This window comes from Nelumbo lutea, chromosome 2, assembly GCF_056320005.1.
Source record: "Nelumbo lutea isolate HS-2025 chromosome 2, American lotus-T2T, whole genome shotgun sequence".
Classification (NCBI taxonomy): Eukaryota; Viridiplantae; Streptophyta; class Magnoliopsida; order Proteales; family Nelumbonaceae; genus Nelumbo; species Nelumbo lutea.
This window is the reverse complement of record NC_142685.1, coordinates 4,271,690-4,295,908: the sequence shown is the minus strand read 5'-3', so window position 1 is coordinate 4,295,908 and position 24,219 is coordinate 4,271,690. Positions and strand designations below refer to the sequence as shown.

General features: G+C 37.3%; 3 protein-coding genes, 1 long non-coding RNA gene and 1 pseudogene across 5 annotated transcripts; 3 read left to right on the top strand and 2 right to left on the bottom strand.

The window, feature by feature from the left end:
* Positions 1–3,466: 3,466 nt before the first annotated feature.
* Positions 3,467–5,189, top strand: LOC148868180 (aquaporin TIP1-2). Its single transcript, XM_088968033.1, has 3 exons — positions 3,467–3,808; positions 3,940–4,190; positions 4,666–5,189. The coding sequence occupies exons 1-3, from the start codon at positions 3,676–3,678 to the stop codon at positions 5,035–5,037; spliced, it is 756 nt and encodes a 251-aa protein (XP_088824159.1). The 5' UTR covers positions 3,467–3,675; the 3' UTR covers positions 5,038–5,189.
* Positions 5,190–7,520: 2,331 nt separating this feature from the next.
* Positions 7,521–13,195, bottom strand: LOC148868179 (molybdopterin biosynthesis MoaE family protein). Its single transcript, XM_088968032.1, has 2 exons — positions 12,752–13,195; positions 7,521–8,248 (listed from the first exon to the last, which is right to left on the bottom strand). The coding sequence occupies exon 2, from the start codon at positions 8,232–8,234 to the stop codon at positions 7,617–7,619; it is 618 nt and encodes a 205-aa protein (XP_088824158.1). The 5' UTR covers positions 8,235–8,248; positions 12,752–13,195; the 3' UTR covers positions 7,521–7,616.
* Positions 13,196–16,310: 3,115 nt separating this feature from the next.
* Positions 16,311–18,511, bottom strand: FH (frataxin-like protein). The gene is made up of 5 exons (XM_088968031.1): positions 18,158–18,511; positions 17,838–17,910; positions 17,556–17,603; positions 17,367–17,461; positions 16,311–16,591 (listed from the first exon to the last, which is right to left on the bottom strand). The coding sequence occupies exons 1-5, from the start codon at positions 18,379–18,381 to the stop codon at positions 16,462–16,464; spliced, it is 570 nt and encodes a 189-aa protein (XP_088824157.1). The 5' UTR covers positions 18,382–18,511; the 3' UTR covers positions 16,311–16,461.
* A 3,802-nt stretch (positions 18,512–22,313) lies between these two features.
* Positions 22,314–24,063, top strand: LOC148868176 (uncharacterized). Its single transcript, XR_016106763.1, has 2 exons — positions 22,314–22,577; positions 23,626–24,063. It is a non-coding gene; the product is annotated as an uncharacterized LOC148868176 (long non-coding RNA).
* Positions 22,572–23,371, top strand: LOC148868177 (cyclin-dependent kinases regulatory subunit 1-like; annotated as a pseudogene). Its single transcript, XR_016106762.1, has 3 exons — positions 22,572–22,818; positions 22,932–22,993; positions 23,100–23,371. The product of XR_016106762.1 is annotated as a cyclin-dependent kinases regulatory subunit 1-like (transcript).
* Positions 24,064–24,219: the final 156 nt, after the last annotated feature.

Here is a 24,219-nt window from a genome sequence, read left to right as displayed (position 1 = left end):
TGACGTTTATCTCTTACCACTCATTAGTGGTGGTAACCCACTGCTGTTGCTAAGAGAACTTGCGTAAAGAAAGGCATTTGCATAAGATGGGCTTTACAGAAAATACACAGGCTGAGGCTGAGCTAGTAAGCTGGATGTTATTAGAGAGTTAAAAATAATGGCATCACCCCATGTAATTTAGGGTTGCAGCTTGGATGGACCCAATAATTCAATATTTTGAACGGGTTAGACCTGGATTTTCAGGTTCTGGGCTGGGTTTGGACCACCTCAACATAGTTTGGAGTTTTGGGTGGTCTGAGTTGGCCCAACCAAACTCGAAATGTCTGACCTTGAATAAGCAATATATTTATCCCATGTATTATGTATTTATGCAATGTGTATATGTCTTATTATGTTTATATTATTAATTATCCATACTCTCATGGTATATTGTAATATGTCTTTGAGAGCCATCCCGTCTATAATATTGCACAAACATGTACATATATGCATAAGAGCGAGAAAAACCTTAAAACACAACCAAGCCCAATCCCAGGATCAAGTTCCAGGTCTGGTCTTACTTTTGGGCCTGGGTTGGCCTTAAACCCAAACCCATCCACCCAAGTTACACATATGCATATGGTTCAATATTGATGCAATTACACTATATCGATGCCGCCTCTCACCCACCAATCACAATTAATTAAACAAAATTCTTCTGCACATGACTTCAACCGTGCAAGTGCTTGAACCAACAACTACGCAATACTCTACATCCTGTTAGGATTTTGTGCCTTGAACCCAAGAAGTCATCTGGGTTTCCCTGTAGGTAGTTTCTAGTTTTGATTTCCTTTATTTTCTTGTGATACAAGGAACAGTCCTTCTGCAAGGAGTTGGATCCTGAAAGAACCATTTTGAAAATATCTCTGTAGTTGTATGTTTTTTTCATGGGAAGATATTCTGTACTCTGTAGTCTTACGAGGACTAAGTCCGATTTCTTCTGTAAGAGAGTTTGGTTTGAAATAAGAATCCTCTTGTCATATTGGTGTCAAAAGAGTAAGGTGGCTTTTAAAAAATCATAGTTTTGGGAAAAGAGTTTTCTCTTATACATTTTCATGAAGGCCCTAGTTTCATATTTGAAATTGGCCTTCATTCTGTACTAGTAGGAACCCAAAGGATGGGGAACGATCTTGATATTCCAACCGTTACCAATCTGCCAGTACACTCTTTCAATAATCTCTCTCTCTCTCTCCTAACACTCGAAATGCTAGATCAGGTGGCAGAAAAACAAGTGGTAAGTCACTAAGTCTGGTACTTGCAGCCCATAATGTATCTTCCCTTTTGAGTTTTGATGTATTTCTTTCTTGGAATTGAAGCCCATAAAGAATATCTCTCCTTCTCATGACACCGGCCCAGTTTCATCACATGGGATTTATTCTTTAAAAATAAAAAACAAAAAATTTGGAAATAGAATATATAGAAGCCGTAAAATAAGCAAGTAAATGCTGGTAGAGTGGAATGAATTAAAACTGACCTTCCGGCTTCAGAGAGGCAATTAGATTTTTATCATTTGAGCTTTATTTTGAAGCATTTCAAAAATGAATTGAAAGTCTTGCTTTTTGGGCTTCAACCTTCAAGGGATTCAACGAACAGCCTAAATATAAGTCATTCAGCTTCATGAATTTCACACCAAGGGAAGAAGCTAGCTGAGTTCTTCTCCTGTGAGTACTTCGGCTCAACCAGATGAACCAGAGGTTCTAACAGTATTCACCTCTCGAGAACTTCTACCAAATGAAACCTTGGCTAGGTGGTAGTGGGCATTAAGATCAGAATACATAATAATCCTTCTACTTATTTAAAGAAGAAGAATAATTCTGAGACAAAATAAAGACGAATGGATTATGAAATTAAAAACATGATTACTATTATTATTATTATTATTATTATTATTGTAAAAAGTAATGCTGACAAATGGTCGGTGACAAGAATCATCATCACTTGAAGCTAAATTATAATTGAATTACTCACATATCCGCTTTTGTCCTTTAAGCTTGTTACTAATCATCAGTTTCAGTTTGCACTTCTTGGATTTATTACACGTTGATTAGCAAACTAATTCATATTGGTGGTACGTGTTACTTCTAAGGCTCAGTTTAGAAGGAGTATAAATATAAATATATAGGGTGCAAATACATACAAAATACAAGGTTTTATGTTCTACAAATTTGTTTTTGTATTCTTCCCAAACTGAGCCTAAATAACAGCCAGGGCACTCCCCAAACGACACCTCCTGTTTTATGGTGGTAATACAGTAAAGCTCCTGGATAAGCATGAAGAGTCAAAATTACAAAGGGCTGCCTCATTTCGATGATTATTTTCAATTCATATCTCATAGTCATGACATAGCCTGTGCCTGTTTGGGCTATTCGATGAAAGTTTTTTATGCCCCATTCTTTTAGTAAAGCTTGGATGATTGGTCAATGGGAAAACTGATCAAATATCCTATATTTTTTTTATTAGTGAAATGTGAGATTTATGTAATTAAGACTTTCCTATAGTTATGTTTTTGGCAATTTACCTAAAAAAGTTTAGAAGCTGGGTAAATTAATCATAGGGGGGATTGGCCAAATTGTGTAAAACTAAAATGTTCATGTCAAAACAATTAAGTTAGGGATTTTTGAGAAACTAATTCCTTTACCCATATAACAATTATTATTTGGATAGATGTATATATATCCAAATAAGTAACAAAAGAACAGGATCAAGGGAAATTTATGATTTGCTCTCTTCAGAAATTTTTATTGGTTTTCTGAATATATTATCCCAAATTCCACTTGTATTAACCCCCTTTGAATTGTAATAGATTCTTCCATTTATCATTAATCCCAATTATACAAACTTATACAAATTTATTAAATAAAAGAATTTATAAAAACCTAATTTTAAAAATGGCATTTTTACTGTTAAATTGGTCGTCCATGTGGATTTGAGAATCTAAGAAAAGGATTTCACCGTAAAATCTAGATCCTTCCATGGCTTCATTTTGATACATCAATGGCTTAATTTCGACACATCAATGAAATAGATGATTTAGTAGTGGGTACTGAAGTTGAAGTTGATAGAACCCTATCTATAAAATGACATGGGAGTCGGCACAACCCACCATACCTAAGTTGTATGGTCCTTATCATCACACACTATAATATTTCAATCCTATTTTTATTCAATGGTCGGTTAGTTTACAAAGCAACAAGTCCAATGACTCGGTCAGCCAATCCGGGTCCACCAACTCATTTGGTCGGCGATCCGATTTGCCCGTCGACCATTTCTGCTAATACTCTTCCACGTGGCGAAAGAAGGAAGAATCGGAGGCCCGACCATTAGCTGTACATATATTTGACATATAGCTTGGAAAAAAAATCCGAGGACACATGTGTCATCTCTTATCTAAATCCAATTAATAATAGATACTATGATTAACAAATATGCAAAAAGAAAAGAAGAAAAGTCTGCTACAGATGAACCGGTTGGTCCGATTCAATAGCCGTTATCTATTAATTGTGTGTGTATATATAGCTTACTACCAAGTAAAACTAAAGCTCACAGACCAAAGAAACGAGCAAAGCAGCAGCAGTTGCAGTTGCAAAAACTTGCAATCTGCAAATTAAGCAAAAGTTTCAGAGTCAAAGGAAGAAAATGCCGATCTCAAGAATTGCAATTGGAACGCCTGGGGAGGCAAGCCAACCCGATGCTCTCAAGGCAGCACTCGCCGAGTTTATCTCAACTCTGATCTTCGTCTTTGCTGGCGAGGGATCGGGCATGGCTTTCAGTAAGACTTAACACCTCCTCTCCACCATCTCCCAACCAAAATCAGAAAGTTTCTTATCTCTTGATTGAATTTGAAGTTTTATTTATTGGCTAATAACGGTTTGTATTTGTATCTGACCTATATTTTGGCAGATAAGCTCACCAGCAACGGGTCTTCCACACCAGCAGGTCTGGTTTCAGCATCACTGGCTCATGCCTTCGCCCTCTTCGTTGCGGTTTCTGTTGGGGCCAATATCTCTGGGGGCCACGTTAATCCTGCTGTAACATTTGGTGCCTTCATAGGTGGAAACATTACATTGTTGAGGGGCATTTTGTATTGGATCGCACAATTGCTTGGGTCCATTGTTGCCTGCTTGCTTCTTAAGTTCGCCACCGGTGGATTGGTAAGAAGCTACGACTTGCACCCAATTTATTAATTTTGGTCTTTCTTTATTTGGCAACGAAAGACGGGAAGTTGGAAAAACTTATATCCTAAAAAATGATTCCGAATTCTTTAGATGGTAGATTAGAATATTTACCAAATGGTCTAGATCTTTAAAGATAAGACCCCAAAAAGCTTATTATGTTTTTCTTAAAAAGACTAAAAAAAAAAACAGACCCAAATTGATTGTGATTGAACCCCCTAGATGTGATTCTTCACCCTGATTGAGCTTGATTTAGAGTTGAGAGTCGAAAACCAGATGATGATGTCCAAAAAAATAGCATTATGATTTATCTTTAGGACATCTCTTACATTAACCTTCCTTTCAAACCCATCTGTTATTGCTGTTAAAATTCACAACTTGCTCTTACATTTGATTCAAATGTCGCTCGCTTGGTGATTTTGGCTGATCTTTATTCTTCTATCCTCCACTGCAGACAACATCTGCATTCTCCCTATCAACTGACGTGAGCGTATGGAATGCGTTGGTGTTCGAGATTGTGATGACCTTCGGCCTGGTCTATACCGTTTATGCCACAGCTGTAGACCCAAAGAAAGGGAACATAGGGATCATTGCACCCATTGCAATTGGTTTCATTGTGGGTGCCAACATCTTAGCAGGTGGAGCCTTTGATGGTGCCTCGATGAACCCTGCAGTCTCTTTTGGTCCTGCTGTTGTCAGCTGGACGTGGACGCACCACTGGGTCTACTGGGTTGGCCCGCTAATCGGGGCTGCCATTGCTGCCATCGTCTATGACACCCTCTTCATTGGAGAAAACACACATGAGCAACTACCAACAGATTATTAGCAACTCTGGCTAGGTGGAGCTTCCTGTTTCTCTTTGTTGAATAAATTATAGTACAAATGAAAATGTCTTAGCGATAGGTTGAACTGTATCTTGCTTGTACTCCTCTTTTGGCTTTTACATGAAACGAGTGTTGAATGTTGATGTTCTTTGAACGATTGAGTGTTCCGGTCAGTCTAAAATCTGTAAATTTGATTGCTTTTGTCGAATCGAACAAAGTTTGTATTGCTTAGGCTGCGTTTGATAGCAGTGTAAATTAGATATAAATTAAGCCCGGTGAATCGAAACTAAGCTTAAAAGTTATTCTGACATGTTCCCAAGAGAAGCTCTGTTTTACACCGCACCCATAGCACACAGAGAAGTTCAAAAAGTATTGGGCATTTACCAGAAAGTTGTTCCAGATACTTTTCTAAACCTTGTTACTTGAAAGTTGACCTTAGCCTGTCCATTAACTCAAGATTGAATGCTCCTGCCAATCAAGCATAGATTGACCACTACAAGAAAAAGAACAGATATGAAACTAAAACGTGCAAGGAAAACAATGACGGAATGTCTCCTTGTAGAGAACTGAAGGCAGATGAATCTTTCAAATATATGAAATTTTGAATGCACCTAAGGATATCTATACAGCCTAAAAAAGGACTAAAACGTACTAGTTTCCTACTATAAAGTACTCTGCATTGCATCATAGAAAGCAGGCCAATCAGATAGATAGGTGCTGCAGTTACCAATATCATATGAATCGGGTTGTTATCTGCATGGTCAGCCTGTTGATAAAGTGTCATTAAAATGAAAAGTTTTTAAGCATAACAATGATCAATGGATGTAGTTAAAACATTTGTTCCAATATGTAATCTAAATAAAATAAAGTGTGAAATGCAAGCAGGGCGACCCAGTAAGGCCAACTAGCCTTTCATGTCTGCAGAGAACCACATCCATGTCACTAATGAATAGTCTGATAAGGACGCAAATAAATGTTGCAGAGGCAAACATAAAATAAAGGGAAAACTCCATATTAATACCTTGTATTTTGGGTCTAGTGTCACTTTGGTCCCCAAACTTTTAAAACATGTCAATCCAATGCCCAAACTTTCAAAACGTGTCAATCTAGTACCTTCCGTTGACAGACTGTCAGTTATGTGTATCATGTGATGATGTGCGAATTAATCAAAACTAAGTGGAAATTAAGTGGGGAAGAATCAATTCCCAGATTTCCACTTTCTTTCTGTTTTTTATTTCTCTTCCTCTTCCCCACTTATTTCTCTTTCTGTTTTTCACTATTTGATTCTTATTAAATACTTCTAGAGGCATTAAACATAATGAGTTCATGCCAACTCCATATACTTGATAAACTTGGGATAAGGCTTAGATAATGCTGAAATCTCTTTTTAGAGGTTAGCCAATATATGTGTAGATAAATGTGTGGCAAGTTACATCTCACTTCTATGCAACTTAATATTTGGGCCAAAAAAAATATGAAATTCAATGGCTTGAGGCATCCGATCACCTCTAATGCCAGCTATACAAGCATACTTATAGATCTACAGCCAAAAAAAGGCCTTATAGATCTATAAATCACAAGACAATAAAAATAATCAGGGGAACTTTTGTTTGAAGTCCAGTAAACCCCCTCTTGCATTGCTCAACTATGACACTAATCTTCTGTTTGTATACAATATTAATCACAAAATAAATCAATGCCTCTCATTAAACAAATCAACTCAAACAAGAGGCACAGGAAAAAAAACTTTTAGAAACCATATTCCATTGATTTTTCAGAATTTTATTACGTTTAGTAATTAATAAAAAAATTGCTACAAAATATTATTATTATTATTTAAAAAAGCAAGAGAAGCAGCACTGGTATCTTATGGAAGCTGGTGTTTGAGTTTCATAAAGATCAAAAGAGCAGGTGCAGAAGGAAACCCCAGAAATGGTAGTGGTGCATCTCATTGAGAATCCGATGTTTTCATAGACTTGGGAATACTGTCATTTATGAAGAAGCCCAAGTTTGTTTCATTTTGTTGTTGGGGTGGTGGTGGGGGTGAAGGAGGGCAATAAATTACTGTCTTCTCACTGAAAAAAAAAAATTATGGTCAGAAGGGGAAAACCAATTGAATATTTTCACACTCTAGTCCAACTCAACATCTACGGTGAATGGCACCTATTGTTGAGAATGCTTAATAAAAGGAAAGTTATAGAAGAAGAGAGGGTACATTGCCATTAAACTGATGACTAGAATCGGAACAAATAAATAACTTTAAGAACCCCACCTTGCATGAGCCCCAACTAAAACAAGGATTCCAAAGTCCAGGGCCGAATAACTGTGTGTGTGCGTGTGTGGCTAGAGCTTTAACAGGGCACGAATAAATGTAGAAAAGTAGACTAAATTTCACAATGCTCTCAATCAATAAACTAGCAAATAAATACAAAATTAAGAAAAAGGGGGAAATAATAGCTCACACACAGAAGGCACACCATCAACATTTTGTTTTTTCAGAGAATAACCTGCTTTTTCATGGATAATTTGAGCAAACATACTATTAACAATAAAAATGTTTAAATAAAATGCCTATTCTTCATCATTTATTCCCATCAATACATTCATCATCCATGACAAAATGCAAAGGGCCTTCCTTGTGGCCCACCTTAACTTTGCTTCTGCAACACCTCTTTATATTCTGTGCATCCACCTTAAGTTTAGCAGAACAACTTTCACCACCATCCTCTGCAGTCCCAAACTCTGATCTCCTTTCCAAAAACTCCAAATTCTCCTTCCAAACCTCTCCATTAGAATACACCTCCTTCTTCCATATTGGAACTGATGCCTTGATCTCATCAATGACATATTTACATGCATCTAAGGCATCAGCCCGATGGACAGCAGATATTGCAATGAAAACACTTGTTTCTCCAACAGCAACCGGCCCCAAGCGGTGAGAAACAGCGATGGAGTCAAGATGCCATAATGACCTGGCAGATGTGCAGATGGATTTGATTTGGCGCATCGCCATTGGTACATATGCTTCATAACGTAACTCCACTACAGTTTTCCCTTCAAAGGTATCGCGTGTTGTACCAGAGAAGGTTGCAATTGCACCAGATTGTGGGCTATGAACAAAATTCATGTATTTGGTAAGATCAATAGGGGTAGGCTCCTCCAGTATCTCAATCAGAGTTTTCTCCTCTTCACAGGCCATCTTGATTCAATTTTCTAAAAAAGGATTACTAACATATTAATAATTATTTCTTCAAACTAAATTCATATATGAAAAACAGAAAGAGAAATAAAAAATCCATATAATAATCAAATAGTGAAAAAATAAATATCAAACCTCTTTTTTTCATCAGAAACGAGATTATTATGAGAGAGAAAAATACATAGTTATTAGAGGGTTCGACTATGATACTGGAAAACATGTTACCAATGAATTGGTATCATAAAAGTGATAACCAATCAGGTTGTATTTATCAAAATTCACAGGAGGGTTTTGATTGGTTAAAGCTCTTCCACTATCATGTCTTTCCAGAAGCATAATTTTTCTTTTATCAGAGTATAACACAGAACATATCCAAAATGCAAGGAATTTCAAAAATATATATTTTAATTACAACAAGATTCCAAATGCAGTAGAAGCATTTACATTGTAAAGGGGGCAGTAGTGGTCACAAAACAATATTAGTATGAGAGAGGAAAGACATAATTATCAATATTTTCCACAGAACAAGTCGATAAGTGTGAGCGTTAGGAAATGGCTCAGTTGGGCTGATTTGGAGTCGCCACCCATCATCAGATTAGGAAGTGGAGGTGATGGGACCTCCGAGTATCGCATCAAAACTCATTTTGGTTTATTAGTGACTCCAGAGCATGAGGCACCAGTTAAACTAGTCCAGTTAAGACTTGGATGGGAGAGGGAAGGGGTTAGGCACCCCTCTCTAGGGTCCGATAGGTGGGGTCCACATGGCATCCCAAACAGGCACAAACATATAGGCATAATTAATTGACTAAGAGCATATTGATAATCTATAAAGCAATAAAAAAACACAAGAGAAATACCCTAATTAAAATTTTATTTTATTTATTTTTATATATTTTTTGTTATTTTCTTAAGGAACTCTATTCGTTTAATTGTTTTATGGAATTATATTTTTCATTTTCTATTTCTTGAATCTTTTATATTTTTATCTTTTATCTTTCTTTTTATTATTTCTTTTTACTTCATTTTTTTTATTAGTATTGTTTCCATTTTAATAGCTTATTCTCCCAACAAATATATCCTACCTCTCAAGCTAAAAACCCAGATCTGTTGGTCAGGCCCGTTATTATAGATTTTCATTTTTCATTTTTTACGTTTTTTTTTTATTTTTCCTTTATGTATATGTGATCATTTATTATTATTATTTTTTTTTCTTTTCCTTTTTTTTAAGTGTTTCACTTTGTCAAACTGATATCCTTCTCCTTATCTTTCAATCTGTAGATAGGTAAATCCACCTGTTCTGTTATCTCCCCCTAGCTATCACTCCCTTCTCTTTATCATTACTATTATTGTTCTTATATCATATTATCCATTCTTATCTTTCAATTGGGCCTGGATTGGGTATATCTAGAAGGGTTGTGGTTCAATCAATCTAGAGCTTCGAAATGGAATCTTGGTGCGATGAAGGGGCAAACAGAGGTATTTTGGGCTGAAATTTTACATGTGGGTATTTAGGGTATCTGGGATCTGGTGGTAATGTCTGATTAGTTCAGGGGGTCAAGATCATAATAATTTGGATCAACAAGAGGATTCTAGAACAGAATCTTGGTTTGATGGAGGGGTAAACGGGAGAATCTTGGGTTGAAACTTTATGGGTAGGTGTTTTGGGAGGTCTTGAGTCTGATGGTGGTGTCTAATATGAGGGTTGAGGTGTAAATGGGGGTTGATCGGTGTGATTTGATCGGTATCAAGTATGTTTAACAGTGGATCTAAGGGCTTTTAGGGTGAAATTCGAGTTTTTTGGGCTTTAAAGTGTTTCGGAGAGATTGGAAGGGTCTAATCGGGCGTTCAGGGTGAATTAGGGGGTTAAGGCGACAGACCAAGAAAAAATCGGGTGTTGACAATATGCAAGAGGGGAAGATGCTTTATTGTACTTCAAAAGAAGACTTCAGCTTGTTCTAAATGCACACGATGAAAACTAAGACTTTGAATTTATTGTGCTTTAAAAAAACAAAGAATCTTACTAGTGATGTTAGATGTACAAGAACATCTCCAAACAAAACAACAATGCATTCACTTGGAAAATATTCTAGTTATAAAGTCTTTAACCATGAGCCCACATTCCACAACCAACTAAACAAGAATAATGAAATTTAACACTTTAACCTTTAAAGATGAAATGAAATTTGTGCGCAATAAGAAATCTAGATCCTATTAATAATTGCAATTAGATTTTAATCCTTTAGGAAGATTATGAAAAAAATCCCCACCACACTAGCAAAATAAAGTCAAATAATCTAAGTTAACAAGAATCTAATTAAGGATTGAATATCCAAAGATATATATATATATATTGATGTAAACCAAAAGCTCTTCATTTTTATCGGTACCAACACCTTTTCATTTATAACAAGAATTTATGATAAAGAAATAATGACAAGGCAAAGGAAAAAAAAAATTGCAAGGAGATGGGGTGAAATGTGAAACCACGATAGGGGAAGTTGGGATCTGCTCCCAACAAAAAGCTGTTCCAACATGATTTGTGTCCACACATCTCAGACATGGTGGGTCCCACTCACAAGGTGAGTTGTGTGGACACAGGTCATGTTGGAACGGCTTTTTGTTGGGAGCATATCCGGTCTCCGAATGGGGCAGGAAGAAAAGAAAGCAAAACAAATCCAGAAATCCAGATCTTCTCCCAATAAAAAATACTGTTCCAACATGATCTGTATCCACACATCACATACTTGATGGGTCCATTTTGGTGAGATGTGTGGACACAGATCATGTTGGAAGTGTGTTGGGACAATTTCTGTTGGGAGGAGATCCCAACTCAGGCAAAACAACTAAATACTCTAAAAATCGTCCTGAAATCTAAAAATTAGGGCCTTTTCTGGAAATTGATTGACTTGAAAATAAATATTTTTTGATAGTAAATGGCATATTGGTCCCTCTACCCTCATGTGTTCTTCTTATGCAAGCTAGTAGTAAGTATTTTTATCACCTACTCATTTCGTACACCTATATTTATGAGATCTATGAGAAACTTTCATTTCTTTACTAGTTGCTACTTGCTACGTCAACCTACCATATAAAAGTTCTAGCATGTTTGACTCCTCTCCCTGCCCAAGGCAATTAATGTGACTATGTTAACTGCAGAAGTTTGAGAGAAGCTATACTTTGGTATATTCTTTTATTGACAGCTATTCTGTGCTATGTTTAAGAAGATAGAAACTAGATTCTTCTTGGTATATCTTTCCAAGTGAATGCACTGTTGTTTTGTTTGGAGATGTTTTTGTACAACTAACATCACTAGTAAGATCCTTTGTTTTTTTGGCCTATTCATTTCTATTTCATTTATTCCTAATATTAATTTTACTTTTTTATCAATATTAAATTTACATTTCTCTTTTTCACATTCTTCACTCTTTAAAAAAATTATAACTTTTCATGTTAGGCACTTATAGTTTGTCTCATCGTTGGTAATTTATAGTTTTTTTTAGTTTTGTTAATTTTTAATTACTTGATTTGGTTTTTATTATTTCATCTGCAACTAATTTACATCACAACCCATTTTTACAGATTCATTACTGTATTAGATAATTGTTAAATGGTATCCTCTTGAAGCACATCTCTCTAATGTAGGTTCTGAAAGATATAAAATTTTTTGAAGCACAATAAATTCCAAGCCTTTGTTTTCATCTTGTGCATTTAGAACAAGCTAAAGTCTTCTTTTGAAGTACAAAGAGAAAAAACAAGGTGAGAAAAAAAGAAGGAAAAATCTGAACCCTATATAAATCAGCCCAAAACACACTTTTTGACAAATATGTCAAGACATTGTTGAGTGGGGAGTCATCTTGAACAAGGTTTCAAAATGCAAATCATAGTTAAGACAGCACTGCCAATGTGAAAATGTCACAAATTTAGAGTTCCTATCATTAGATAACTACCCTATAACATTATCGGAACCCCCTTCAAAAACCAATCAAGAAAGAAAGGAATACAAGCCATATGCCTCATTGGAACCACCAATTCACCATCACCCCTTGGTTCTGGGATAGCATAAAGCACTTTTCCCTCCTCATCCCTCAAGACTACTTTTATGCCAATGAGGCTGTGTTCCCATTGATGAAAATTAATCTTCGCAGCAACTCCTCAGGGAGGAGATCAAACCACAGAAGACGAATTTGATTAAGAAGGAAATTCACTGCCATAGTTGTTAAGATCTTATGATTTACAATATTATCATGATTCAAATAATGAAACCCATGGGATTCAATCTGAATCTTATGTCATTTTCTTCTTCAGACATACCCTAAAAGTTTGTCATTTTCTTCTTCAGAATAGCCAAAAAAAAAAAAAGAAATACAAAAGAAGGGGAAAATAAACACTTCCTTTGACATATGGAGAGCATGAGTGCAGACCGAGGAGCAAATTACTGCCCTTGAGAAGAAGCCAAGCAGATAGAAAGCAACCCAATGAATCTCTTAAGTTTCTAACTTGAAAATAACAAGACTTACCTCGAATTTTCCTCTCTCACTTTTGCTTTTGGAAATTTGGTTTCCACCGACGCTGTGAGATTTACAGATGAAACTGTTATCAGCGAGCAAAGACGACAGCACAAGAATGTTCAGGTCAGTGTTTTGACGATTGTGAAGAAGATGTGGATAGATACATTAGAGGAGGGACAAATCATAGATGGATAGGATCAGGAAGGTGAACCCCATGGGAACTGAAGGAGTAGTCCTTCCATTCTTTGAGGTCAATGCGATCTGGATTTTGGACTCTCGCTCGATGTTCGCTCTCTCTCTCTCTCTCTCTCTCTCTCTCTCTCTCCTCTATCGAGCAAACAGACCAAATCCAGAAGTAGCGTTTGAGAAGATTGGAAGTTGGGACCCACTATCAAACATTTTCCATCATTGCCTACGTCAAATATCGGATCAAGGGCATTATTTAAAACTTTCCTTCAGTTTCTCCCTTCGCGGGTTTTTACTTTGCACTTTTCGGGTCAGTCATTCAAATTTGGAAAAAGTACGAAAATATACGATGCAGAATTCTGAATTCCAGCCCCCTACAAGTAACCCTCTTCCCCTATAAATCACATCCTACCCGTGAAATTGGTATCAATTCACGGTTAAATACATTCCCCCGTATTTTGGGCCTAATAAATTCCGAGCTCGATCAATATACATTGATGGGGCTTCCGACATGTATATTCACTATACATTTGGAATATCTTCGCAGATGCATGGCAGGTGTAAGACTCCGGATCTGCTGCCCACAAAATGTTTCACGTTACATTCATGAAACACTGTTGCCGTGTATTGGGAATATCTCCCTGTAAATGAAAAGAGTGAAATTCCCGATGCGCAGCTATTATGTGCATGGCAGGGATATGGGAAGAACTAGTGGGTAGCATATTCTAGCACGGTGCGAAAGCCATCCGAACGAGTTTGGATCTGCTCTTCACAGAGCATGTCTAACATCATCCTCACGGTGCATTATAGCCATGTGTTGAAAACATCGTCCCATGAATAATAATATCATGTACAGGAGGATGTTCTCAATACACGGTTGTGATGTGGTGTAAGGTTGGTGTGTGGCGCGCTCTATGAAGAGCAAATCCAAATTCCATCCGAAATCATTTTTAACTTGTCAGGAGATCAACGGTTTTTATAAATTTACCATATTACCCTTCTATTTAAGTTTGTCATAAAACGGTAAAACCAATCAGTAAATTGTGAGATGATGGAATTTATTCCAATGTTTTCAAATCTCTGTTGGCCCGTACGTATGGTTGGGCTGTCTGGTCTGAGAACTGTTTAGGCAATCGGTTTCATTTTATCTCAAACCCGGTTTCTGGCCAAAAATCATTGAATTGTCAATAATCCATTGACTTAGGCAGTCAAGCCATTGACCCATTCGATCCATTCAATGATTTTTTATCATTTTTTATTTTAATTATTTTTAATCTTTTAAATTTTTTTGTTAGAATAAATCATTCATTCAAACCAGATGATCAAATCATCAACCCAGAAACCAATGACCAGAACAATTCTGATTCTGGATAGACTTTTAAAACATTGATTTATTCTATCATCCCTCATTTGAGATATGAGTGTTTCATGAAAGTTATTCCGTATATCGCGTGAGAAGATGAAATTTAAACCAAATAGCTCGTCTTCCCTGCATTGTGGATAGAGTAAAAGGCAGAGACAGCTTATGGATCCGGTGATCAATGGGAGTGTGGGTGAAACGGGTGGCGGTGATAACTGGTAACGCTGTCGATATCCGCCATCATACCAGGTAGGTAGTTACTGGCCTACCACGGGTAAAACGGAATTTGATTCCAACTTCTAAGACACTGGCAGAAAAAGCTGCATGGGAATTTGCAAAATAGAATGGCTTGGATGTAGAGCCGACAATGGTCGGGTCTGGTTTGGAACATGATAGAACTCTTACAAACAGATTATTAAAATATTAGACCCAGAACAGAAATGGAACCAAACCCTCTTAGTGGTTCCATAATGTTAGAACCGATCGTATCTCGATTGATAAACTAAGGATAATCGGGCCTGATGGTCCTGATCCTAAAAAACACGATTACATGGTTGGAAATTGCAGTCTTTACCTACAGACGTTGGCGTTTATATTGGAGATTCAGCAATGAATTACCCAACAGATCGGAGATGTTTCAAGTCAATTAAACGAGGAATCTAATCTTTGATATGATGAAAAACCCGACCTAACAGGTCCAACGATTTTTTATTTGAACATATCAGTGAACTCAATCTTGGGCTTCTTTGTTTTAGGTGATGATGAACAAAGAAATTAAAACAAAAGAAGTAAATTGTTGAAACCTTAACCATTGCTGAAACTTTGTCTAAAGTTCGATAATTGCTATCACATCCTCTTAACTTTATGACACAGTAACATTTGATCAAAAGTAATTGTATTAGTATTTTGGACATTTTCATGCATCATCTAATAAAGGGGGTCCACGCCCAACTATATCAGAAAATTCAAGGGAACTGATTGCAATTGCCAAACATTAGGAAAAGTTTCAGCAATTTACCCAAACAAAAAAGATGGATATGAAACACAATCTCACAGGGCTAGCGGTGCAACTCGGGTTGGCCCAAGATAATATTTTACGCTGCTTCGAGCTCAGGCTTCAGGTCAGGGCCATTCAATTTTTGATAAAATCCCAATCCACCCTGCCCAAGTTACACCCCCACACAGTGAATGTTGGCAATGTTAAAAGGCTGATTCTTTCTTGCGGAATATCAAAATAGAGATGTTACCTTTGGCTTTTGGTCTATTGCGGACCTGCGCTTTTGCCATTAAGCTACGAGGCTGCTCTTGGCCTTGGTCTACTAAACAATAAATACAAAGTCTTGCAAATTTTCATTAGTTCAAGTTCTCAGTGGTGGGCAAATACAGGGGCTTCGAATGAATTAAAAGAAGGGTAATGTGCCCTGTACTTTGGGGGTAGTGACAGATAGCTACCCTGAACTTTCAATTACAACACTTGAGTACCTGGACTCTCAAAAATAGACACTTAGGTCCATCCATTAGTATTCCATCAGTTAAACATTACGTAATTCCAAAAATATCATTTTCATGTATTTCTGAGGTCGAGTAAAATCATCACCCGAGAATGTTGTCATAAAAAAAAATTGAATATGTTATTTTCTGTCCATGTGAGATCATAATGGGGAGATGTTCGGTTACCTAAGAATGATATCAGAAATACATGAGAAGGGTATTTTTGAAATTATGTAATGTTTAACTAACGGAATACTAACGGATGGACCTAAGTGTATTTTTGAGAGTTCAGGTACTCAAGTGTTGTAATTGAAAGTTTAGGGTACCTATCTGTCACTACCCATCTACCCCCAAAGTACAGGGTACCTATCTGTAATTTACCCTTAAAAGAATAGGAAATTATTGGAACAAATTATTGCATGGATTGTTAACAACAATCCATGCAAGGTTATCTTCAGTTTCAGTGGATGCATTTGGTAGAGTGAAGCACCATCTCATTTAAGTCACTTAAGCACGACCATTCTTGAGAAATATCAGAAATTGAGTGATAGTCTACTCATTCATTAAAAGAGGTAAAAATCTCAAACCTGCTAATCTCAAATACATTACCAACATATTTCCAAGAAAAACCCTCTAGAGCTCTTGCTACTGTAGTGGCTAGTAATGTAGAACATGGAAGAATCTAAGAAAGACTGATGGGTTTACCACACAGTTGTTCCAATTCACTTTGTAGAAGCTGATACAAATTTACTTTATTTCGCCTATAAACCCAAGCTTGGCTATTCCTATCCCAGTCAAACCTAGATGGGCCACTGCAAGGAAAACAGAAAATGGGTCATCTCACCTTGATGAATATAAGAAAATTATGGTATCTGATATAAATGATAATAATATTCAAAAGCATCATTTTTATTTGGGTTCAACTATGATACCGGAAAGGCATGATATACAAAAAATTTGCGACCAATCAACCAGTACCATAAATGTGTTAACCAATCATGTGGAATTTATCAAAATTCATGAGTGGATTTTGATTGGTCAAAACTCTTCCAGTACCATGTCTTTCTGGCATTATAGCTGTTCCCTTTTTTATTTTAGTGATCAAGGACAGTCATCTAAACATTGACTTTGGGGCAACTTCCTTTTTATCCTAGTCTTAACCCTGAAGCATGGAAATCTGCTCTAAGATAGGCTCTGGCCTTGGAGTTGCAACAAACAATACATGCTTAACAACTAAAATTATAATCACCCCACAAACAAACAAGTCAAAAGAGCTAGGAGCTAATATCAACATGAGAACAATGAAGCAGTCATTCGCTTGATCCATGACTTTGTACCACTAGATAAAAAAGGTTGAAGCTAATTCAGGGCATTACAATGCTTTAGAAGAGCAACATGATCATTGCAACTGCTCCTCAATTTTAATCATGTGAACAGAGGAAACACCATACCAGTGAAATAATCTTCCCAGATTAAAACAAGAAAAGACCCATAAATCTAAGCAAAATCCATAAATGGATGAAAAATAAATTTGGCACCCATTGGTTCCTCAGCACAAATATACTTCTATAAGTAAGAAATCCCTACCTCACTGGAGAAGACAACCAGATCTGTCTATTGGGCGTCTGCTTGTTCAAGACATAGGTACCCAAGCTCCCAAGCTTCAATGTTAATACTTGGTTCTGCCAAATTCCTATAAACTGTTATATTGAAACAACTAAAACATCTCTCTAAAACAATGAAAGAGAAATCTTTAAACTAATCAATTATCCTCACCCCATAATCTATGTCAAAACCATCAATTTGAATACAATCACCATATTCCTAACAAAAAAAAATTAAAATTAGGGCAATCAGAAATTTGGCTACTGCCAAGAAAGAGCTTTGACATGCACCAAAAATGAACTCACTATTATCTATAGCATCGCGAGGCCAATGTACAATAATATTTCACAGATACAAGACAACCGGTAAATTGAGTGTTGGGAAAAAAAGGGAAACCACAATTATCGAATAAAAATGAATCCTCGATTTATACAACTCTACAGTGATAGGCACCTCGAATTTCTCTTGCAGGTCATGAATTGTGGCATCGGCCAACCTGTGAAATTCATCTTCCTGAAGGAGAGAACTGTGTCCGACGTCAGTTGTTAGCGACAATTGACCACTAACACTCATTAGTTGCAATATACCAAAACAAATGGTAATAATAAATATAATCAACCAAAAATTATCCAATAACCAATACGGAACCAAAATCTCTAAACATTCCCGTAGATAAACCCTAGACATATCTCAGATCCTATATTCGACAAAATCGTGAGAATATTAATGAGAAAATAAACACAGAAAAATGAAAAGGAAGAAAAAAATCGCACCGATAATCTACAACAGCTGGTCCTTGAGCGTCATCAAGATTCAAAGGGCGAGAACAAAAAGAAAACCTAGAAGAAGCTGTAGGACACCCAATAGCATTACTCTCAATGATCTTCGTAGCATGGACAGGTGCTGCAAAGTATCGAGATCTATGGAAGCACCAGGATGTCTTCGACTCTACCAACCTCCTTCTCGCTAAGACCCTCGAACAGAAGAAAGAAGCCATTTGCGAGTCGAAAATCGAAATGTTGGGGCAGCGAAAAACAATACTTGTTTGGAAATTATCTTAGTAAAAGTAAAAGTTCAAGTGTTACCCGAACTTTCTAATCGTCACTGCAGTACCAAAGCTTTCAATTAAATTAAGTTGACTGTCTCAACATTTTAAAAAACGATTCGGAAACGGAACCGTTGTGACCACCGGTTTTCATGTGAATGGTCTGATCGTTTAGTTCGAACGGATAGGCTGTTCTGACAAAATAATTAAAAATCATTGAATGGGTCGACGGTTTGACCACCTGGGTTAACGGTTTGTTGATTTTTTCAATGGTTTTTTATCAGATTCTGGGTTTTGGGTAAAACGGAACTGGTTGCCTAGATGGTTCTCGGGCCAAATGGTCCGACCGTCCAGGTCAACGGCGGTTCGAAAATATTGCTTGCCATTAATCGGCTGTCAGTTATTTGATCACGTGATGACATGCGCAATTTAAAATTTTTTAAAATATCAAAACTATCCTTCAAAAAAAGACATTATTCATTGTCTTCTACCTTGAGACTGTTCATTAGAAATAAACTAGCCTTTGTTCTTCTCTCCGAAGGAATCTCTGGTGTTATCCTGTAGAACCTTTGGTATGTGGATTTGTCTTCCAATGAACTCTCTAGCAAAACCTCGAATAACTTCTCTACAACATCCAGGCTTCAACTCATCAACCTCTCATTCAATCGGTTCACTGGAGAGATTCTGGCTAGCTTCAGGAATCATGGAATATGCTGGTGATGCCCATCATGCACAACTCTAAGGCTATGTTTGGAAACAATGCAAATAGAGTGTAAATCCCGATTTAAGGTAAATTTACACTCTAAATCACTTTTGCCTGTATTTGACAACACTACATTTTTGCATTGACAAATGACATATCAATGCATATTTACATTGATAATAAGATGTAAAAATACATCAATAAAAAAGAAGTAAATTTCCATTCAAGTGAGCTTATGATAAAAAAGACATACTTTATTGGAATTTGTATTTGCATCCATTACAGCCAAAAATTTGGTAAGAAGTTAAATTTATCAATGCAAAACTAACCCAACTTTACAATTTATATAAATCGTTTTACACTCTACATATTTGTATTCACACTTATTTGCATGGTTTCCAAACACAACTTAAGCATTGAAGATGGGATGCTTGTTAAGTTGTAAGCCTTGTGCCAATGTCTGTCATGCCATTGCCTCCGTATCCAAGATGAGCAAACTTTGCTAATTCCAAAGCACTCAATGGTGGGAAGAAGAAAAAGAAAAATAAAAAAGATGCAAAGGGATGAACTAAGACTATTGTGGCTACAACAGAACGATGAATCAGGATCACCTGCGCCAGAACTCAGCCCACGCCTATCCATAATACACTATCCCGTGAATTAAAAATATCTCCCCCTACATAATACTATGCAGAGGATGAGTATGTATAATTCCGATAAAGATGGGCAGAATTCTCGGGCAGGAGATCCGGCCTCGAAGCCGATAGCATGTAACGCTATTATTGTCTTCTTGATTCATGGATGTTCAATAAATAGGTTGCCGGTTGAAAGCGGACACATACGGTGCAGACACATTGGACCTAATAACTGGGTTAACACAAATTTCGGACAATTCATTCCACCTTGCCAAGTGGTAGACTGCATTTTCTTTTTGACCTGTAAACCAAACTACATAGTCAAGACCTTGTCAGTAGCCATACAATGGGTATATCCAAAATCGGCCTGTAGTTCATATTCATGATTAGATAAATGATAGCTAGTGATTTACGCATTCTTTACAACTAAGTGCTAACAATTGAAATCAAATGATTGAAGAATGAGTTATTATTTATACCTTTTTAATAGGTGGTTATTTATACTTACAAAGGATCAACACCATTAAATTAATTGTTTGCGATCTCCACTGGAACCGGAAATAAACTGCACTTTCCGATCTCCACTGGAACCGGAAACAGAACCATTAAATGAATTGTTTGCGAGTTTCAGCTCCTTTAGCATGAAGAGGTTACCGATCTCCGCTGGTAATGTGCCGGCCAGTAAATGAGTTACCGGAAATATATATCCAGCATTGTTAGGGTCGACATATTCGTCAACCAGAGCGGGAAACCCCCACGTATCTGGTTGTTCTGAAGATCTAACAACTGCAAAGCACTAATGTCGCCTTTGATGGTGGAACAAGGCTCGTGAAGGCATTAAATCCAAGCATAATGATTCGCATAGATAGAGGATTAGCTGAAACATTGCAACGAACCAGAGAGGTTATTTTGTTGAAGCAAGACAACCTGAAGTCTAGGAAGAGCTCCTATAGCCGAAGGTATTAATTAATTATACCTCGAAGTGCATTGCCTTGAATGCTCAAATACATTAGCAAAGAACAGTTTGCAAGTGCGGAAGGCAGAGTTCCTCCCAGCATATTCCAGTCTAGCCACAAGTAGTACTGAAGTTGAAATCCCAATCTCTCCGGTGAACCGGTTAAACGAGAGGTTGATGAGTTGAAGCCTGGATGTTGCAGAGAAGTTATTCGGGATTTCGCCAGAGAGTTCATTGGAAGACAAATCCAGATACCAGAGATTCTGCGGGATAACATGATTCTTTCGGAGAGAAGAAAGAAGGCTAGTTTATTTCCGATGAACATGAATAATTCAAGGGTAGTTTTGACATTTAAAAAAATTAAATTACACATGTCATCACATGATCAGATAACTAATGCTTGGTTAATGGTAGGGACCAACTTGACACTTTTTGAAAGTTTAGGTATTGCATTGACACGTTTGAAAGTTCAGATACTAACTTGACACTACCCCCAAATAGGGGTGGATTTGAGTCGAATAGTACGAGGCTCGAGCTCGGCTCGAGACTATTCTACAAGGTTCAAGATCGGTTCGAGCCAGAACCTTGAGCTTGAGCTCGGTTTGAGTAAAAAAATTCATAAGCTCGAGCTCGATTTTGAGAAAAAATATTTTATAAAAATAAATAGTTTTTATTTGATATTTGAAAAATTAAGAATTATAATAATTAATAATTATAATATTTGTATTATATATATATATACGAACCGGCTCGTGAGCCTCACGAGCCGAGCTCTACTAGGCTCAAGTTTGGCCCGTTTCATAATTGAGCCATTGAATTGGGCTTGAGCTCGAGTTCGAGCAACTCGTGAAAAACTCATCTCATTGCCACCCCTACCCCCAAAGTTCAAGGTACTAAAGTGGAATTTTCCCTTTACTAAGTTATAAGGACCTCCTTGTATTTTTTTTTCACTTGAGGACCTGACCTCACTAAATCACTGTATTTATCTTAGAAGCCTATCCCTCCTTATATTTTGTTTTATAGGGGAGAAGAAATCAGCTAGCATTGGGCTAAAACTGTAAAATCATGACCTTCCATTAGTGGTGGCCACGAGCCGAGCTCTTCACGAGCTACTCGAACTCAGTTCGGCCCAATTTCAATTAAGCTTTGAACCGATCTCGAGCCTAATAAAGCTCAACTCGCAAGCCGGCTCATATAGCTAATAATAATAATAATAATAATAAACCTCCCTCTTGTACTTTGTTTTACGACAAAAACCTTGAGCTCGAGCTCGAGCAACTCATGAAAAACTCAGCTCATTGCCACTCCTACCCCCAAAGTTAAAGGTACTAAAGTGGAATTTTCTCTTTACTAAGTTATAAGGACCTCCTTGTATTTTTTTTTTCTCACTTGAGGGCCTGACCTCACTAAATCACTGTATTTAGCAATGGGCTAAAACTATTAAATCACGACCTTCCATTTGGTGTGTCCACGAGCCGAGCTCTTCACGAGCTACCAAAACCCCCCTCTCTCCCCTTCCCCTTTCTCTCCTCCCCTTCTTTCCGATTTCCCCTATTTTCCGTTCCTTGGAGATGCGAGTGAGACCCTTTTTCCGCCACCTTCCCATCGTCGATCACAGCGATGACATAGGCATTCCTTGTCGTTGATAGCCGATGTGCAACCACGATTGTTGTCCTCCCGGAACAAGCACGTTCGAGGGCCTCGTGGATGCATTTTTCTGACTTGGTATCTAGTTCCAAACGGTTCAGTAGCTTCTCGAAGAACCCTTTTTTGATCTGTTATTGATGGTCTTGCAGATAGAATCCACACTCCCTCAATTCTAGCAAATCGAGAGACGGAGACGGAGCTTCTTTAGGTGAAAATTTTGAATTTTCTTCTTCCTTGCTCTCATCATCACCCGCTTCATCTTCCTTCTTCACTGTGTTTTCTTTCTTCCCTCTTTGATTCCCAAAATCAATAAACCGATCTAGTCAGTTCTTCTCTGTTTCCTGGTCTCTTCTCCTCCACTAGCGACTAAAATTGGACTGAACCAAGAAAATAGATATGGGCCAGATCCAGTACTCCGAGAAATACTTCGACGACACTTACGAATACAGGTATCGAAATTCCTCTCTGGGATCATGAAGAAATCGAATCCATTTTACGTTTTTCGCGATGGTTAGTTACGCACCAGGATTACATAAATTTCTTCGATTGTGTCTTTTGTCAGGCATGTGGTTCTTCCTCTTTGAAGTGGCCAAACTGCTGCCGAAGAATCGTCTTCTCTCTGAAGTAAATAGAAACGAGAAACAACGAAGAATCAAATCTAATTGAAGACATGGTTCAAAGAATTCATGGAAAGCATAAAATGAGTGTTGATTTGTATTTTGTTTACCAGAATGAATGGAGGGCGATCGGGGTTCAGCAGAGTCGAGGATGGGTTCACTACGCGATCCATCGTCCCGAGCCATGCATCATGCTCTTTAGGAGGCCATTCAACTACCAACAGTAGCAGGAGAACCAGGCTCAATAGCACATGCTCGCCAAGTGAATGCTAAATTGTTAACCCAGAAAAGCTTCCCCCAGAGGAAGGAAAAGAAACCCTTTCCCTTTTCCTGATTGTACAGGATTCCCTGCGTTTAGTTTGGAATCTTTTCGTCTTGAAAAGAGAAAGAACTAGGATTTCGGATATGAGAGAATATGGTTGTTTTCATTGTAAGGTGGAGTAGGTTTCTTGTTGTCTTTCTCGACTTGGTTTGCAATGAAATTGTTATACTGCGTTCGCTTCATCTACTTCAATTGCTTGGTCTGGATTGATTGATTAGTGAGGGATTAATTGGTCTTGGTTTTTCATTTGCTTTTAATCTATGTTGCTTAGTTTATGGTGTTGGCTCTGATTTTGATCTATACAACATAATTTGCAGCAGAACGCGCCTAGGAAATCTATTTATTTGAATTGTTCATTACCTTCAAAACGGTGGCAGCAACAACAACAGGGAATGCAGCAATGAGAACGAGGGACAGTCGCCACTGCAGAATGAACCCAACTGTGCAAGCAACGAGCATGAGGGCTGAATTTTGCATGATAACTGAAATCCTGTCTCCGATTGCTGATCGGACATTGTTGGCATCAAGAGCCAGCCTTGCTGCAATCCTCGCAAGGCTGGGAAGGTGGCAGAAGAAGAGAGAGGATTTCAAGGGAAGTCCGCTGCCGCTGCAGCAGCTACCGCCCCCGCAGATATTATAAGGGTAGTATGAGGATTAAAAAATTGGGGAAGGGATCTTTGTCTCACGGTGATAGTAGAGGGGGGCCTTTGTAATTTACCTTAATAATAATAATAATATAAAAATATTATATATAATATTTTTATTTTTATATATAATAATAACTAATTATTATAATTTTTAATTTTTAAATATCAAATAAAAAATATATTTTTATAAAACATTTTTTTTCAAATCGAACTCGAGTCAAACCGAATTCGAGCCTAGTACTACCTTGGCGAGCCAAACTTGAA